At 60.1% G+C, this 16,733-nt stretch overlaps 2 protein-coding genes across 7 annotated transcripts; one reads left to right on the top strand and one right to left on the bottom strand.

Moving 5' to 3' along the window:
* Nucleotides 1–360: 360 nt before the first annotated feature.
* RIPOR1 (RHO family interacting cell polarization regulator 1) lies at nucleotides 361–16,336 on the bottom strand. Of its 6 annotated transcripts, XM_036012016.1 has the most exons (23): nucleotides 9,355–9,373; nucleotides 8,398–8,524; nucleotides 8,127–8,279; nucleotides 7,895–7,973; nucleotides 7,184–7,207; nucleotides 7,035–7,088; nucleotides 6,738–6,890; nucleotides 6,573–6,636; nucleotides 6,438–6,481; nucleotides 6,234–6,359; nucleotides 5,695–5,843; nucleotides 5,491–5,620; nucleotides 4,631–5,410; nucleotides 3,824–4,318; nucleotides 3,618–3,739; nucleotides 2,684–2,816; nucleotides 2,317–2,452; nucleotides 2,032–2,193; nucleotides 1,606–1,764; nucleotides 1,271–1,467; nucleotides 1,097–1,180; nucleotides 913–1,003; nucleotides 361–781 (listed from the first exon to the last, which is right to left on the bottom strand). In XM_036012016.1, exons 1-23 carry the CDS (start codon nucleotides 9,371–9,373, stop codon nucleotides 684–686), a joined length of 3,579 nt encoding a protein of 1,192 aa, XP_035867909.1. In that variant the 3' UTR covers nucleotides 361–683. The 6 variants fall into 6 exon arrangements, with proteins under 6 accessions (XP_035867909.1, XP_035867908.1, XP_035867905.1 ...); XM_036012015.1 differs by lacking the exon at nucleotides 9,355–9,373 and adding an exon at nucleotides 16,208–16,336 and having other exon boundaries at nucleotides 3,824–5,410; XM_036012012.1 differs by having other exon boundaries at nucleotides 3,824–5,410; nucleotides 9,355–9,401.
* Nucleotides 8,632–11,381, top strand: LOC118497503 (formin-like protein 18). Its single transcript, XM_036012020.1, has 3 exons — nucleotides 8,632–9,048; nucleotides 9,229–9,374; nucleotides 11,193–11,381. The coding sequence occupies exons 1-3, from the start codon at nucleotides 8,832–8,834 to the stop codon at nucleotides 11,259–11,261; spliced, it is 432 nt and encodes a 143-aa protein (XP_035867913.1). The 5' UTR covers nucleotides 8,632–8,831; the 3' UTR covers nucleotides 11,262–11,381.
* Nucleotides 16,337–16,733: the final 397 nt, after the last annotated feature.

The following is a 16,733-nucleotide window of genomic DNA, read 5'->3' as shown; positions in this document are numbered from 1 at the left end:
TTTTTTCCTCCCTGCTTCTTCCTCTAACTCTTGGCCGCAGGGTGCTAGCTGCTAGGGACCCATTCCCAGGACCCGCCCCCTTTAGGCCTTCTCCAGACCAACTCCACACGTTGGCTCCAGCCTGAGCCCCCAGCCTCCAGGCCCAGGGCACACCCAGCCAGCAGGCTGAGCCTCCTCAGCAACATGCCACTACCCTTTTCCTCTGCCCTCTCAGAGCCTCTGGGCTCTTTCCCACCCAGATTTCCAGGGCAAAAGCACATGCCATCGTCACAGTTGGGAGTGTGGGCACACTGGTGTCAGGAAGGGCCACAGCCAAAGGGTGCTGGAGCCCCAGGATCAGGAGTGCACTAGGCCAGCCCATGTAGGAAAGGCATTTTGGTTTTTTTATTTTCTGTAAAACTCTGTAAATAAAATACAAAACCAAGGGATGCGGTGGGGCAGAGGCGGGATGGCCAGGCCTGGAGCATTGATTCGTGGCAAGAGTGCTGAGCTGAGGCTGGGAGGCACTTGACTGCAGGCACTGACTCTACCCACCCCAAGGGCAACAGAAGAATATATTAGGATTTTCATTGATAGGAATCTGTGGGGGAGGGGTGTCTGGAGCCAGCCCTCACCCTCCCTGCCAGTGCCTGGTGAGCCCTGAAAGTGGGGGAAGGGGCACTGGGAGCCGGTGGGCGGGGAGTTTAGAATGCCGTGCTGGCCATGCTGCCAGGCCCGAAGATCCGGGGCAGGGCGTCCAGCGACTCCTCTAGCCGGCGATGGGCAGACTGTCCCTCTTCCCCTGTAATGGTTAAGGATGGGGTCGGGAGTGGCGTTAGCCCCACCCTGGTCCATCCGCCCTTGACCCCATCTGACCCCTACGCCCATCAGCCAAAATGTCCCAGGACTATACTTCCCATCCCCCAGCCTCACCACACTGTTGCAGGCTCTGCCGAGCAGCTTCCCTCACGACTTCCGTGTCCGTTTGGCACAGGTACACCAGGGGCTCGATGCCCTCGGAAGCCTACCAGAGGAGCAGAATTGAGGTGGGCCCACTGGAGCAGGTGGTGAAAGCCCAGGGCCCAGGGCTGGGGGGTGGGAGGGTGGGAGGCATCACCTTGATGCAGCCTAGGGCCAGGCAGCCAGCCACTCTCATCTGCACGTCCTCATCCTCGAGTTGGTCCAGGAAGCAGAGCAGGGCCTGGGTAAGGGTGTGATGGCCGACTTGGTCAGACACTGGGACCCCGGGACCCGAGCCTTTGCCTTCAGGAGAGCCCTGCCCAACTCTCACCCTTTCCCGGAAGTCAGGGCCCAGCGACAGGCTCCGGAGCTGGGTGCTGACAGCGGCCATGACCTTGTTGTTGCCATGGACAAGCAGGGAGCTGAGGGCCCGAAGCCCGTCCCTTCGCAGCCGCCCCTCAGGTGCCAACCTTAGAGCCTTGAGCACAATAGCCTGGTCGTCTGAGTTCAGGCTCTGCACCAGTAGCACTGAAAGAAGGAGGGGGCTTGGAACAGTGCGGCAGGACAAGGAGCTCCTTCTGCACGCTCACGTCATCACCCATACCATATGACCCACCCTTGGGGTCAGGCCACTTAGTGATGGGGTGGGGGGGGCCACTGCTTTACCCTCCTCAGCAGTCTCGGTCACATAGGCCTCCATAGATGGGCTGTGCAAGGTTTCCACGTAACTCCAGAACTGGAAGACAGTGAGCTGTTCTCCAGGGCCCGGCTGGGGCCTTCTGGGCAGCTTCTGCCCCAGCACTTCCTCCAGGAACTTGACACACACTGTGGGAAGCGGTGCCACCGGCCTCAGGGTTTGGATGGACCCAGGCCCTCAGAGAGAAGAGTGCTCCCACCCCAGGCTCAGGTCCAGGGGTCCCTGTCCACACCCTACCCCACTGGGTCCTCTTGCACCAAGGCACAAGCCTTTGCTATTTCTTCCCAGTGCTCAGCTCAGCATGTCTGAGCTGGGCTAACCTGGCTTTCCCTATGGTCCCATCACTGGGGATCTGAGAAGGGAGGGCACAGGGGACAAGCAGGCAGCCCACTCACCAGCCTCAGCTAAGCCTGGCTGTCGCAGGGAGAGACGGGCACCATACTGATTGCAGAAGGTGAGCAGCACCTGCTTAACAGGGCAGATGAAGGGGCTAAGTCCTTCTGTGCACTGGTCCCAGAAGGTCAGAAAGCCAGGCCGAGAGGCCGAGAACTGCACCACTGTGAAGAGATGCAGGAAACCATCAGCAACAGAGCAGGCAGGTGGGCAGATAAGGACAGGTGAGGTAGAGCAAGGAAGGAGCTTCAGGGCAGACACCAAGCCAGAGCCCACAGGACCTTTACCTTCCTGGGCAGAGGTAACAGGGACTTCCCATCGCCTGCTAAGCTCGCATACTGCCTCGAGCACTCGTGCCTCCCGCAGCAGCCGCTCCAGGGCCCACGCCTCCTGGCAGCGCAGGGGCCCAAACGTGCCCAGTTTCTGGAGAATAGGTGTGGCCAAGTAGCTCAGACCTCAAGGTACAGCTTGAGGGTGGAGCCCAGGGACTACAAGTCCCAGCATGCATTAGGAGAGATTGGAGGGAACCAGAGTGGGGGAGTAAGAGACAGATGCCAGGGACCTGGGCTTTGGGGCATGGAACTCACAGGTGTGGAGGGCTCCCTGGGGTAAAAGGCTATAAAGGGAGGGTGGTGGGAATGCCCTTAGCCTCACCAGCAGGAGGCGGCTGCAGTAGTACAGGTGCTGGACCAAGGCAGTATCCAGAGCTGGACACTCCGTGCTGAGCGGGCGGGCACTGGGCGAGTTGAGGCTCTCCTCAGCCCCGGGCTCCAGGCTGCTTGGGAGCCTGAGAGAAAATTGGGGTCAACCACCTTAGGAGCAGGCATTACTATCTGGTCACCAGTGTATTTTTATTAAGCTCCCCCCATCCCTGAAGGGAATAACAAACGATGCAGACAACAGACAATGGGTACGTTCACGGGAAACTTGTAGGAGAAAGGGCTGGGACCCACAGGTGGTGGCTGGGGTCTTCGGAGTCCATCTGCCCTGTGCAACATCCAGCTAGGACAGCTGGGACTGCCTGGCAGAGACGGGTGGGGACTGGGTTGCAGGGGACGGGGTTGCAGGCGGGATAGTCTACGTAATGTGGAGCGCAAGGGGTTGTGGCCCAAGGGGCTCAGGGCACCGACAGGGCTGTGACCTGGGCAGCAGCAGAGGGAGGCGGGGCCGGGCATGACCCTCAGCTGGGAGTTGGCAAAGGCCGCTCCGGGACAGAGAGCTGAGGGGCCAGGCTGTACGGGACAAACAGGGTTGATGCTGAGGGCCCAGGGGGAATGAAAAGGCTCGTGAGTTGATGCAGACTGGTGAGGGAAGCAGACACTGCAAGGACAACGAGGAGGAGGAGAGTGGTGGTCAGAAGCACTGGGGATACAGATGATACAGACGGCGTTAGAAGCATGGACATCCAGGACGCATGAGGAGTACACGGGATGCACCCACGAGCAGGTCCTCCCCTCCTGTCCACTTCCTGTCTTGCCGCATTCCTCGTGTGCTTCACTCGGCCCCACCTTACCTGTTCCCCTTTCTTACCTTACTCCTTTACCTGCCCCTCTCCTCACCTAGCCCCATCTCACTTAGCCCCTGTCACCTGTCTCCAGGACCATCATTGGCTTCATCTTCATCCTCGTTGAGGAAGCTGAAGCTCTCCAGCGCATGCTCCACCGTGATGCTAAGACTGGAGGCCCGGCTCCGGGTCAGGCCTTGTCTCTGCTGGGGTTGTGAAGGGAGTCAGCGCCGCTGCCGCTGCCTGGCTGCCCTTCCTGCGCTGCCACGGCCCCGCCCAGCCCTCCTTACCATGAGCAGACTCTCCAGCCGGATCACCTCCTGCTCCAGGCCCTGTAGCTCCGGGAATTGGCCGCGATAGTCATCCAGGGCAGCCATTAGGGCCCTCAGTGCCTCTTCCAGCCTCCTGTCTCCAGCCCCTCCAGCTGCTCCTGGAACTGGGGGGGCCTGGGTAGCCATGGCCATGCTAACGTCGTCTGAATGCTGGGGCACGGGGGCTAAGGGTGAGGAAGGGGGGCTTGGGCTCTGAAGGGTGGGCCCTGGGGACTCTGGGGAAGGGCTTGTAAGGGGTTCCAAATTAGAGCAGGCAGGACTTGGGTAGGAGGTACTTGGGGCTGCCTGAGTGCCAGGCATGGAGGCTGGGTGGTCACAGGACAGTGGGTCGGTGCCTGGGAGGTTGGGGTCTGTGTGTGCAGAGGGGCTGGGGAGCGTGGCAAGGTCTAGAGGAGTGGAAGGGCTTACAGTTGTAAGAGTGGGGCTTGTGACAGGGTGGGTGGGGCTTCTGGTGGTTTGGACCTGGCCTTTAGCATTGGGGATTGGACTTATAGTGATGTGAGTGGTCATCCTGGCTTTGTGAATGGGGCTGGTGGTGGTGTGGATGGGGTCTGTGGTACGGGTGGGGCTTGCAGTAGTGTGGGTGGGGCTTGCAGTAGTGTGAGTGGGGCTTGCAGTAGTGTGGGTGGGGCTTATAGTAGGTGGGGCGGGGCCCTGGGCACTTGACATAGGGCCTGGCGTAGCTTGGGCAGAGAGCAAAGGCTTGACAGTGGGGCTTGTAACAGTACTTGTCAGGTTTGTGACAGTGTGGCTGGAGCTTACGGTCTGGACTGGGCTTGTAGTGTTGGGGGTAGGACCCGCAGTAGTGAGGGTAGAAAGCACTGGCCCCTGGGTGGGAGTTGTGGTTTGGCCTGGGCCCATGGCACTGTGGGAAGGGCCTGTAGCAGTGAGGGTAGAGGGCTTGGACTTGTGGGCAGAGTCTGTGGCAGTGTGCGTGAGGCTTGCAGCACTGCTGGAAGGGCTTACAGTATTACAGGTGGGGCTTGTAGTGGTGTGAGTGGGACCTGGTAGTTCAGGAGAGCTAGTGTCTGTGACCTTGTGAAGTGAGTTTAAATGTACAGAGGGGGCAGGGTCTGTAGACGTGTGGGCAGGGCCTCTTGCACTGACAGTGGGGCTTGTGACAGAAGATTCAGGGTCCAGGACAGCAGGGGCAGGACCAGGTTGCTCCCCATGGATAGGAATTGGGTGTGCAGGTGGGTTAGGCCCCTGGCTTTCTAGGACCTCAGCCTCTGCTGAAGCCTCTGCCAAGGCGGCATCTACACTGGCCTCACTGATGTGGCTCAGAGTCCGGCTGTAGGGGGCGTGCCCATTGGCCAGGGATGGTGCCATGGCTCCCTCCTCATCTGTGGGCCCAGAGGTGGGGGTCTCGGGCCTACGGAAGGCAACTTGGATGGGCAGAAGCTCAGGCTGCTGCACCAGGGGCCTGGGGGCTGAGGAGTGGCGGGCAGCGCCCGAGAGCTGAGGACTGGAGGAATCATCTGAAGATTCGGACGACAGGGACCATGCCGTCCCATTCTCTAGCTCCTCCTGCCGTTTCAGCATATTCTGGGAGAGAGGAAACGGCATTTCAGGACCGCCCTCAGGCCCCAGGGGGTGGTGGGGCCTGAGCCTGGGCTGTGACTCACATAGAAGGCCTGCTCCCTAAGCGAGGGTGTGTCCGGGGGGCTCTGGCTATAGGTAGAGAAGCGCTTGGTGACCGTGGAGGCCTTGTTGACAGTCGAAGCAGCCGAGGGCTGGTCATCCTTATCGAAGGGGCTGGGGAGGAGACAGGCTGTTACCAGGTGCCTCTGGCCCCTGGCCCTGTCCCCAAGCTCCTCCACCCCACCAACCTCCACGTGACTTCCAGGCTGAGCTTGATGGTGCCGAGGTCATTGATGTCCACAGCCACAATCTGGGGCAGAGCGGCAAACAAGTTCTTGGTCTCGCAGGAGACGCTGCCTACAACCACATGGTTGGCCAGGCCCTTCAGCTCTGTCACCTACGGCCAAGAACGCATCATGGGGTCACAAGAGTATAGGAGTCATGAGATCGTGGAAGATCAAAGGTCTGAATTTGCACAGAGGTTTCGAAACAGTCACAGGGTCATGAGGAGGTTGCAGGGACTGGAGTTTTGGGGGTAATGGAGCTATGGAGGCTTGAAACAACCTAGCAGCACAGTGACCATGGCGGTCTAAGTTTATAGAATCACTGAGCTGATGGGGCTTACAGCCTCATAGGGGTTTAGGCACAAGGTCGGAAGGTCATGAGGAAATCACAGGGTCATGAAGTCACGGGATCCCACATTCCCAGGGCCATGGAGCCAGGAGGGGGTCACAGGGTCAGGGAGTCACAAGATCATGTGTCCTGCAGTCCTGGGCAGAGGCATCACCTTGATGGACAGGAATTCCGTGAGCAGAGGAAGAAAGACGGTTTCCTCACTGTCCCACACCTGCTTTCCACTACCCTCAATGCGGCCCCGTAGTTTCCAGCGCTGACGCCCATATTTCATGCAGATCTAGGGGAACAAGCAGGATGAGGCAGCTCTTGGCGTTGTGACCCTGCCATTCCAGCCCTTCCCTGTACATCCTCATACCTCATACTGATCACCCGCACACAGCCGGGCGAAGCCAGCCAGCCCTGGGAGTGGAGGAAAAGAAGAGCCGTGCTGAGGGCGGGGGCTCAGGCACACACACTACCCCACCCCCGCATCTGCCCCAGCACTCAGTACCTTTCATCCGGAGATGGAACTCGCCCAGCTGTGCCTCCAGCTCACTCTCCAGCAGACACATGCTCTGGGAGGGACGGGCACGGTCAGGACGGGGTCAAAAACCAGGCCCCACTCATCAGCTCTGCCACACCCTGAGCCTGCGCCTCATAGGCACCCATCCCTCACCTCTGTGTACTCTCGATGCCCCCGCGTGGCCTCGGCCAGGCTGTCCCGGGCCTCACGGCTCCCTGGGGACCCGGTGCTGTAGGCACGGACCATGTTATAGGCACCATCCCGGAGACGCCGCTGGACACAGTATGCCTCGTATAGCTCGTCGATCTGGGCGGGTGAGTGGGGCGGCAGTGAGGGGATGGAGACTCATGACAGGGGTCACACACCTGGAGCCAAACATCTGCCCCATGTCCCTAAGGTGCCCAATCCCGCAGCCCCCACTGCACGCACACGCGCACGCTGCATACGTACCTTGCTGGCATGGAACTCCAGCCGCCGCAGGAAGCGTTCAATGGACTTGACTTGCTGGGGGAGAAGTGCGTCAGGAGGAGCCTGAGGCCCAGGGCCCTTCACCCTCCCCATGAGCCAACCTCTTCTGACCCTGGTCTCTACACACTTACCTTGTCTAAGTCATACAGGAAGCCCTGCAGGGGAAAAAGAGAGAGGGCCCTTAGGAGGCATGGGAAGTATTCCAGCAGACCCCCCTTGCTCCTCTCCATAGCCTTCCACCCCCTCACACCACAGTCCACAGCCACTCCAGTCAAAGCAGAGATAGACCCACAAGCCTGGCCTTTGGTGGGTACTAGTGACATAGATGTGGTCCCCAAGACCCCTCCAGTCCCCCTCGCCACACCTCTTCCCTGAGGTCCCTCCCCGAGCCCACTCCTTTCCTGCAACTCTGTATCCCCTCGGAAGAGAGCTCTGTGCCTCATGCGTGGTTCCCTCCACCAGGAAACCCCCATTCATCCTTCAAGACCCATTAGAAGCATTTCCTCCTTTGGGAAGCCTGGGCTGTTGCTCCCCAGGAAGAACCGTGGCTCTCCCTCAGTGCCACTACAATACAATTTCCCGCTGGTCATGTCTGTGGGGGTCCACCCACCCCACTGGAAGCTCCCACAGGCAAGCACTGGGTCCCAGGCAGAACGTGTGCACAGCCTGGGGAATGGAGGGGTAGAAACCTCCCCAGCCCTTCCCGACATCCCCTCTCCTAGTCACACCTGGACTAAATCACATCAAGAAAACAGCCTTGATGTCACCCAGGGTTGGCCCTACCCAGCTCCCAACCCCACAAGGGCAAAAAGCATTAGTAATCCAGGGCATCCTTTACTTACCAGGCGGGAATTCCTCTTGGATTCTCTTATCTGCCCTTGGAGTTTCTCCTGTTCCAGCTGGTGTACTTCCAAATAGGCCCTGGGAAAAGGGGTGACAAGAATTAGCTTATGTCCACAGCCTCCTGTTGCCAAGGATATAGACCGTGAGGAGAGGGTGTGAGATAGGGAAAGTTCTCACTAGCAGAAAGAGGATGGGGCTAGGGGAGGGATCCTGGGACAGAACGTTGCTTACTTCAGGCCCCGCTTGAGAGCAGCGTACACCAAGTCCAGCCGCTCTGGCTTCGGCACCTTGGGGGCCGGGTGTGCCACGGCAAACATCCTGGACACTCGGGAGAGCGCTGGGGGCTTCCGTGGGGGCCCTGGGGGACTGAAGGCCGAGAAGCTCCTGAAGAAGACGCTGCACTCAGAAAGGGGCAAGAAGGAGTCCCCCAAACCCTCACTGCACACACAGCTCCAACCCAGCCAGACACTCGTGACCCCATCAGCCCCCGTGGTCTGCGTACCTGGGCCCCCGCTCGTGGCTGCCGAGGACGCCTGCGAAGGACTGGCTCCTACTGACCCGGGCGCTGAGCAGGCGGCGCTGCGGCCGCACCGACAGGGACATCATGGAATGAGTCCGCGCGGGGCTCCCTGGGGGTGGCGAGGGCGGGTATCCAGCGCCAGTCGGGCCCTCGAAACCCCCTCCCCGCGGCCCGTCCTCCGTATCTCAGTCCCGCCGGACACGGCCTGACGCCGGCAGTCCCACAGCACCGCCAGCCACGGCGCTAATGACAGGACTGCCGCGGGCGTCTCGGCCTCGGACTCAGCGTGGCCTCGGTTCGGCCCCCACTTCCTGCAGAGGTGCTGGCTCCGCCTGCCGCCTGGGGCAGGAAGGGGGGTCGCGCGGGGACCCTCCTCCAGCTGGGAAGGGGCAGGAAAGAGGCGGGGCGCGCGAAGAATGTGCGGAAGCGCCTGTTTACCCGGGGGCGGGGCAGGCTCCCCAGACCTGCCCCTGGCCTCCCCCCCACCCAAAGTGGATCAGGAGCCCCGGCCCGCACCCTGCGAGGCCTCTGGAGGTCACCTGGCAGGCGGGGTGCGCGCTTTGAGCCCAGTGGAGCTGCCCGTCGTCGAGGCCCCGCCAGCGCGAGTTTGGCGCCCGGGACCCCCCGCTCCGGGTAAGCTGCTCCCTCCCAGCCCCCACCAGTTCCCAGGCGCCGGGACGCCAGAACCCTCCCGGCGCTCGGAGCCGGGGGATTCCCAGAGTGGGGGGCAGTGCCGAGAAGTGCCCCGCCCCCTCCATTTTCCTGCAACTCGGACCTGGAAACTGAGTCACAAACAGACCCTTTAGCCCTTAGCGGGAAGAGGTCCTCCGCAGACCCCCACCCTGCTCCGGAGAAACACGCGCCGCTGGCCCCCAGAATCCCGCCCGCACTCCCTGGAGACTGCCCCGGAGGCTTCGCAGCCCCAGGGCCGGGTCCTACCTTTCTTCTTGGAGTTCATGGTGGGTCCGGGACAGCTCCCCACGCCCCCCCCCTCCGCGCTTGCCCCCCCGCCGTGTCCCCACCAGCCCAGGGCCGCTCGGTGCCCGCCTGGCTGGGCTCCGCGCTCGCTCCCAGCGACTCTGGCTTCGGCTTCAGCTCCTCCCGGCGCCGCCCCCCGCCCAGTTCCTGCCGCCTGACTCAGCCCGCCGGGATGGGGCGGGACGGGACGGGAGGACCTCGGGGGCACCCGGGCTTCGGCCTGCCCCGCCCCTGGGAGGGGTGACTGGGGGTTCCCTCGGAGAAGGGACTGACGGGGGTCTTCTGGGCTGGGATCGGGAGTGTGGGTAAAGGGAGTTGAGCCGTGAATATGGAGGGAATAAAGAGAATGAGAACAGAGCAGGGAGTTCACAGGGTGGCTGTTGAGGGGTGCTGGAAAAGGGCTGAACACACAGAGGGCTCAGAGTTGGGGATACGAGTGCGAAGACTAGAGATCGGGCGCTGAGAGGAGGGGCTAGCCAGTGGAGGGCGTAGAGTCAGGCGCTGAGCGCGAGGGGTCCGAGAGGCTGAGAAAGTGAAGGCGCTAAAAGCGTGGCGCTATTCTGTGTTGCTGCCCGGAGAAGGAAGCAAAGAATTGGGTACAGCCGCATGCACCCCGCCCACCCCCAGCTACACCCACAGAGGGGGTACTCCATCGGGGCATTCTCCCTCCCCCACAGGTCCCCCGGGAAGAGAACCCGCTGCTCAGCCAGGGCCTCCCCTCTAAGAGAAGCTGCATCCTGCGGTGGAGTCCCATCTTTCTGGTCTCCAGCTCGCTCGGGCTTATATCCTCTTAGTGCCAGCCCTTGCCTGCCCCCAGCATCTCTTCCTTGAATATCCCTTGCCTGCCTCCAGCCAGGAGAGAGGCCACCGTGCCTAGGGTCCACTGGGCATCCCATGCCTTTGGAGGGGCTGGGTGCCCTCCCACCCCCTAAACACTCCTGCTTCTTGATGCTCAATTCTGTTGCATTGGGCTGCCTGTCTCCCCAAGAGGCTGGGGTGGACCCAGGGGTCCACATTTCCAACAAGCCCATCAACCCCCTATAGATTCAGAGGCCAGATGTTCAAGGACCCCAGTTTGAAAAATGCCACCCTCTCGCCTTGAAAACTGAGTGCTGTGCACCCTACACCAGCAAGTAAGCACACAGTGGATGCCTGCCCAACACCGGCCTCTCTCCATCCTTCAGCCAACACCCCCAACCTGAGGACACAACAGTCTTATCACTTGGCTCTGGGATATTCCTTTCCTAAATCACAACCACATTGACTACAACCTTGAGGCTCTCTCCATCACCTCCACCTCACCTGCCTTCTACCTGAGACCTCATTTATTCCACTATTTACTGAGTGATAGCCCTGAGCACTCTCCCGGCCTCCCCACCCGGGCTGCCACCAGACTCCAGGGAAGAGGACCCACATGCTTCCAGCATGTGCCAGCCACTGGAGATTGCACAGAGCTCACCATCCGCCTCTGCTTCCTTTCTCCCTGCCACCTCCCTCCTGCCTTCTCTTCCCTACCTTCCCACACCCCGTCCTCCCCAGCCTGAATCCATAGCCCTGACTCCGTCAACTCGTCTGCCGCTAACGTGCCCAGCACTCTGTGCTTCTCTCCTACCTGGCGGAAATCAGCCCCAGGCAACCCAACTCCCTGTCTTCTCTGCACCTGCACGCAGGCTGGCAGGAGCCGCCAGAGATCTTACTTAGCCCAGGAGCTGAGCTGGAACGACAGAGCAATTCTCAGCCTCAGCCAGGCTCTTGTTTCCCACTGGGGAAATCCTAGTCATGTCTCTCCCTTCTCATAGGAAATGAGTGTTTCAGACTTTCTCCACAAGCCTCAAACCAGCACAAGCCTCTCCCACACAGAAGAATGAAGACAACCCTGGAAACTACTCAGATGCCCATCAGTTGATAATGGAATGCTCTAAAGCAAAAAGAATGAACGTACAACCACATGCAACAATATGGATGAATTTTACAGACGTGATGTGATGTGGCTTGAAAGAAGTAAAACTACGAGAGAGGATATGTATGATCTTTTGATGCTAAGTTCAAAAACGGGCAAAACTCTATGGTGATAGAAATCAGAGTGGCAGTTACCCTTGGGAACAGTGACTGGAAGGGGACACAAGGGGGCTTCCAGGGTGGTGGCGATGTTCTATTTCTTTTTTTAAGATTTTATTTATTTATTTTTAGAGAGGGAAGGGAGGGAGAAAGAGAGAGAGAGAGAAACATCAATGTGTGGTTGCTGGGGGCCATGGCCTGCAACCTAGGCATGTGCCCTGACTAGGAATCGAACCTGCGATGCTTTGGTTCACAGCCTGCACTCTATCCACTGAGCTATGCCAGCCAGGGCGTGATGTTCTATTTCTTAATCTGGGTCCTAGTCCCTAACCCTATAGGGCTGTGTTCCCTTGTGAAGATGTATCAAGTGGTACCACTGAGGACACATGCCCTTTCTGTATGGGTATTATGTTTCAATATAAGGTAAATAAATAGCTACAAAAAGAAACGAGCTCCTCCTGTGTCTCTTTCTGCGGACCCCACCCCTCACCCCCTTTCAGAGCCAACTTTCTGGAAGAGATGTGTGCTTCCATTTCCTCTCCACGCCCACCCGCTCCTCTTCCCATCCCGGACCGCCTTCTGCACCCACCACTCCCCCGACGGTCTGGACGAGGTCACCAGTGCCCCCCTGCTGCTGAGCCCAGTGTCCACTGTTTAGTCCTTATCCTGCTGGATCTCACAAAGCTTTTCATTTTGTGGCTCTCTTCCTCTTCCTTAAGCCCTTCCTTCCCTTGCATTTCAAAAGGCAACGTGACCTTGCTTTGCCACCTATCTCCTTGGCTGCACATCTTATTTTTCCCACAGAGGGCCTTCCTGTCTTCAAGTGGGGCTCATTCTCCCCGCTCTTGGGCTGTGTGCACCTCCCACAGTTCAATGTCACCGAAATGTCGCCAGCATCCTTGTCCAAACGGCTACTCTGAGCACCAGGCCTGTATATCCAGCTGTGCGCCCGCTGCCTCCCGGAGCCGAATGACAGTGCAGGGCCGGCTATCAGGGATGCGCTGACTTGGGAGTCCCCAGACGGGATTCCCCACTTTCCTCCCCAAACTGGACGCTCCCGAGTCTCACCCTCTCCACGACAGCCCACCCACCATCTATCTGTTTACTCATTTCTAGGAGAGAGAAACCGGGAGTCATCCTGGATGCCACAGGCTCTGTTACCCTCCGCCTCCACCGAGCCACCCACTCCTGCCACCTCTGGATCCTGCCCCCTGTCCTCCACCTGCGCGGGTAAGACTCAGGTCCAAGCTGTCACCAACTCACCTCAAACCCCACTGAGGCTTCCTGCTGGACTCCGTGTCTCCACTGCTACCCACAATGGCCCATTCTTTATTCAAGAACAATATTGCTTCTCTTAAAATTCCAGTCACCTGACAATGCCCCAAACTGCTTTACTGAGTGTTTTCTATAGACCGGACACTGGGCTTAATTAACAAACATCATTTCATTTAATTTTGGCAACAACCCTACAGGGGCAACTCCCATCAACCCTATTTCACAGATGAGAAACCCAAGCTGACTGGCTGTGTGACCTTGGACAAGACATCCCTTCACCCTTTCGTTCCTAAGACCCACATCTGTTAAATGAGGGTAATACTAACAGTAACAGCAACAGCAACTGTCCCACAGGGCTGTTGGAGCAGTGAAATGAGACACTTCCCTCTAAAGGGAGGATCTGGGGAAGGGAGAATCATGTGTGGGGTATGGAAGTTGGGGTGGACACGCTCGCTCTGTAAGCACACAACAAATGTTAACTCCTGTTGTTAACATGTATTCATCTGCCCAATATTACAGCTGGTAAATGGCAGTGTCAGGATTCGAACCCAGGAGGCCAGCCCCAAGACTTTCAATTTTCAGTGTCCCCCAAGTCTGACTCTTGTGAAACATCCATGGGTAACCTCCTGCCCCAAAGATAAATGTCCGGACTCTCTGACATGCCCCACGAGACTGCCCCTCCCTCCCAGGCCCCTGCCGCCCCACAGTCTTTCTGTTCCAGCTCTGAGACCCTCTCTCAGTGCACGTCAGGCTCTTCCGCATCTGAGCAGCAGCCCCCATTGCTCCTATACCCTCTTCTGACTGCTGTCACCCTGACCAGCTCCCTCTCCTTTTTCAAGTCTTACCCCATGACTTCTTCCTCCAGGAAGTCTGCCCAGGGTTGGTTTCCCCTTTCGGGCCTCTCATAGCTTCCTCCCTCCGATCCTTGAGGCCACATAACTAGGTTGCCAGTTCTCCTTTAGGGTCTGTCTTCCACCCAGGCTGTGAACTCTAGGGGCTGGAGCCCGCCTGGCTCCCTGTTGCACCCTCTGGGCACACACCAGGGCGATGATGGAGGTGGGGAGCAGAATACATGTGGGGGGCTGAGTGACCGGGGCTGCCCAGACCCAGGAACAGCAGAGGCTGAGCTGCTGGAGGGGTCGAGTTCAAGTCTGGTCCACTCTAACTTTCCTGCCCCACATATAAGTTTCCTTGTCCCTTCCCCACTTCCTAATTGTATCAGCAAGTCAGGTTTTGCTCCCTGGAGACGAGGCAAGGTGGGGGTCCCCTGGAATTCTGGAACTGAGTGGGTTCACTGAACTCAGAGTAAGCTGACCGTCCCATCAATTTTCCTTCTCTGACTGGGGTTTTGCTCCCACCAACCCCCCAGTCCCACAGGGGCCAGGATGTGTTACTGGTGGCCCATACTCCTCCCAAATGACCTTCAGAATATCCATCTGAGCGAGCATTTCACAGAGTGGACAGGCAGGATGTCCCCTGCTGCAGAGGGGGGAAAGAACTGAACCCCTTGAATCCACCTGAACGGGGGTGGGGGGCTGGCTGTTAGGAACCAGTGGACTCCCTGGACTCATGCCAGCCCTGAAGTCTGTTCTGGGCGTGTGAAAAGACCCAGGTCCCAAAGGTGACAGGGCCGGCCTGCAGCGCAGCCTCTTGGGGCAGCCCGCAGTGGAACTCCAGCCACGTCATAGCTCCAATCCTGTGGCCTCCAATACTCCCCACAAACTGGTGCACTTTTGTGGGGCAGGAGGTCCCCCCAGCTGCGCTGCCCAGCTCAGTGGTGTACCAAGCCAATCGCCTGGCTGGGAGTCCCAGTCCAGCTCCGCCCCGCTGCCCAGCGGCGGCGCCCCAGCCCGACTGAGGTAAACAGAAGCTAAAAATAATCCGGGCAAGGGGGGCTGCAAGGGAGAATGGGGTCCCTCCTGAGCCTGCCCCTGTATCCATAGCAATGCCCCAAACCCGGTGGCTGACGTCATGCCAAGCTGCGGGAATCGGGAGGGAGGGGGGCGCTGCATGACCCGGGACCCCCCACCCCGGAACCAGGCGGAGGCAGCCGGGTGGCCTCACTTCCTGCCGGCCCTCTCGCTGGTCAGCTGGTCACATTCCCCAAAGGGCAGGCTTCATGCTGGAGCCTAGTGGCTTCCCCTGGGCTGGGCCAGGGGCGTGAGTCCCAGCCTCTGCAAGTGGTTGCCTGACTCGGCCGCACCCCCCGCTGCCGGCTTTTCCACCCGGGAGGAACCATCCTGGCGCCCTTCGTGATCCTCCCACCCCCACTCAAGTCCAGGCCCTGCTCTCTGGCTGTTGCCCCACAGAATCCAGGACCAGAGTGAGGGCTGAAGTGGGCTCTAAGTCTTGCTGGAGTATTCTGTGCCTCACTCCCTAGTCTCGGTCTCATCTCCCCCACCCCTCCCCCTCCATGACACGGAGGTAGACACTGCAGTGGCAAGATTTCAAATCTGGATCTAATTCCCACATCTCCTCAAATCAGCTGTGTGACCTTTAGATCATTACTGAACCTCTCTGGGCCTGTTTCTGCATCTGACAGATTGTCATAACCTTCCTAAGAAGGCTATGCCCGCGCTGAACCCTGCAGGCTCAGGGCCAGGCCCCACTGGTGGTGCCCAAGGCCCTGTTGTTGTTATATTAGACTGCACACAGTAGGTGCTCAGCCAGCCAGCCTAGTCACGCATTAGGAGCAACCCAGCAGAACTGGCCGGGAAGGGTCAGTCCCAGAAGTTGCCTTCAGGCCTCACCGGGGAGAGGAGGAAACAGGGTGCTGAGACCCGACTTAGCCCTGGTGTGAGCAGCCCCTTCCCCAAACCAGTTCTGCAGGGTGTCCAGGTCGGGCTGCTTGCAGAGACCCCACACCAGCCTCCCATTTCCAGGGACCGGATCTGTTCTCCCACCGCTCAGAAGCGATCCTCTCCGGCTTTAGAAGCACCAGGCTTGGGCGATGAGTCCGGCCCCCAGACCAGGCTCGGACACCACGGGCAGGGCTCCAAAGCGGCTTAGGCCGGCCGGTAGGGCCGAGAAGCTTAGCTCATCTCGGAGGCCGACTTGCGCCCATTGTCGACCCCTCCCCACTCCTAGTTCGGCTTCCCCAGCGTCGAAGGCAGCTAGGACTCCCGGAAAGAGACCGTGCCAGGGCCCAGGCTGGCGCCAAGGGCCCGCCCTCAGGCCTGGCCCACTCCAGAGCCCCGGGGCACCGGCCGCCTGGGCCTTGCAGTGGGTTGAAAGGAGGCAGCGCCGGGCGCGGCAGGCCCGGAGGCGGCGGCTTTTGTGGAGCGAAGCTGTGTTTTCCACGCGCAGAGGGAGGGGAGGAACGACACCGCGCGGCCCGGATCCGGGTCCGGGGTGATTTGGACAGGGCCGCCGCCGGGACAACAGATCTCCCTACCGAGCGGCACTGGCGGGGGAGGCACCGGAACCGCCGCTCCAGCCCCCCTCCCGGCCCGCGGCTCCCGGATACGGCGGGGACACTCACATGGCTGAGCTGGGCTACGCGGACCTCGAGCTCTCGGTGCGCTCTTCGCTGCCCGGCCTGGTCGCACCGCAGCTGCAGCTGCTGTCGCCGCCGCCGCCGGCGCCCGCCCCTCCCAGCACCCGGCCGCCCTGCAGTCCCGCTCCTCCCCCGGCCCTCTGGGCCCCACCCCCTGCGCTCCCGCAGCTCCAGCACCCCTGGAGGCGCCTACAGCTCGCTCCACCCTCTCGGGTAGCCGGGCAGCTGGCGGTCCCGGAGTCCACCAGCTTGCGGGTAGGCGGGACCCTGGAGGACGCTAGGGCGGCGGGAGCGCTCGGGATCGGAGGGTACAGCGCGGCTTCCCGAGAACCGGTCGCCAAGGCAGTCCCCTTCCTTCCCACGGAGACCCCAAAACCGGGTTCGTCGGAGAGCCCGGCTTGCCGGTCCCCCTGCTCAGATTCCTTAGCCTCTAGAGACCTTTCAGCGCCCCTCCCTCCAACCCCCTTCAGTGACCGCCTGAAACAGGTCTTGAGCTGCCAGTGTTGTTTGG

The sequence above is a fragment of the Phyllostomus discolor genome, chromosome 12 (assembly GCF_004126475.2).
Source record: "Phyllostomus discolor isolate MPI-MPIP mPhyDis1 chromosome 12, mPhyDis1.pri.v3, whole genome shotgun sequence".
Classification (NCBI taxonomy): Eukaryota; Metazoa; Chordata; class Mammalia; order Chiroptera; family Phyllostomidae; genus Phyllostomus; species Phyllostomus discolor.
This window is presented reverse-complemented; position numbering and strand designations above follow the sequence as displayed.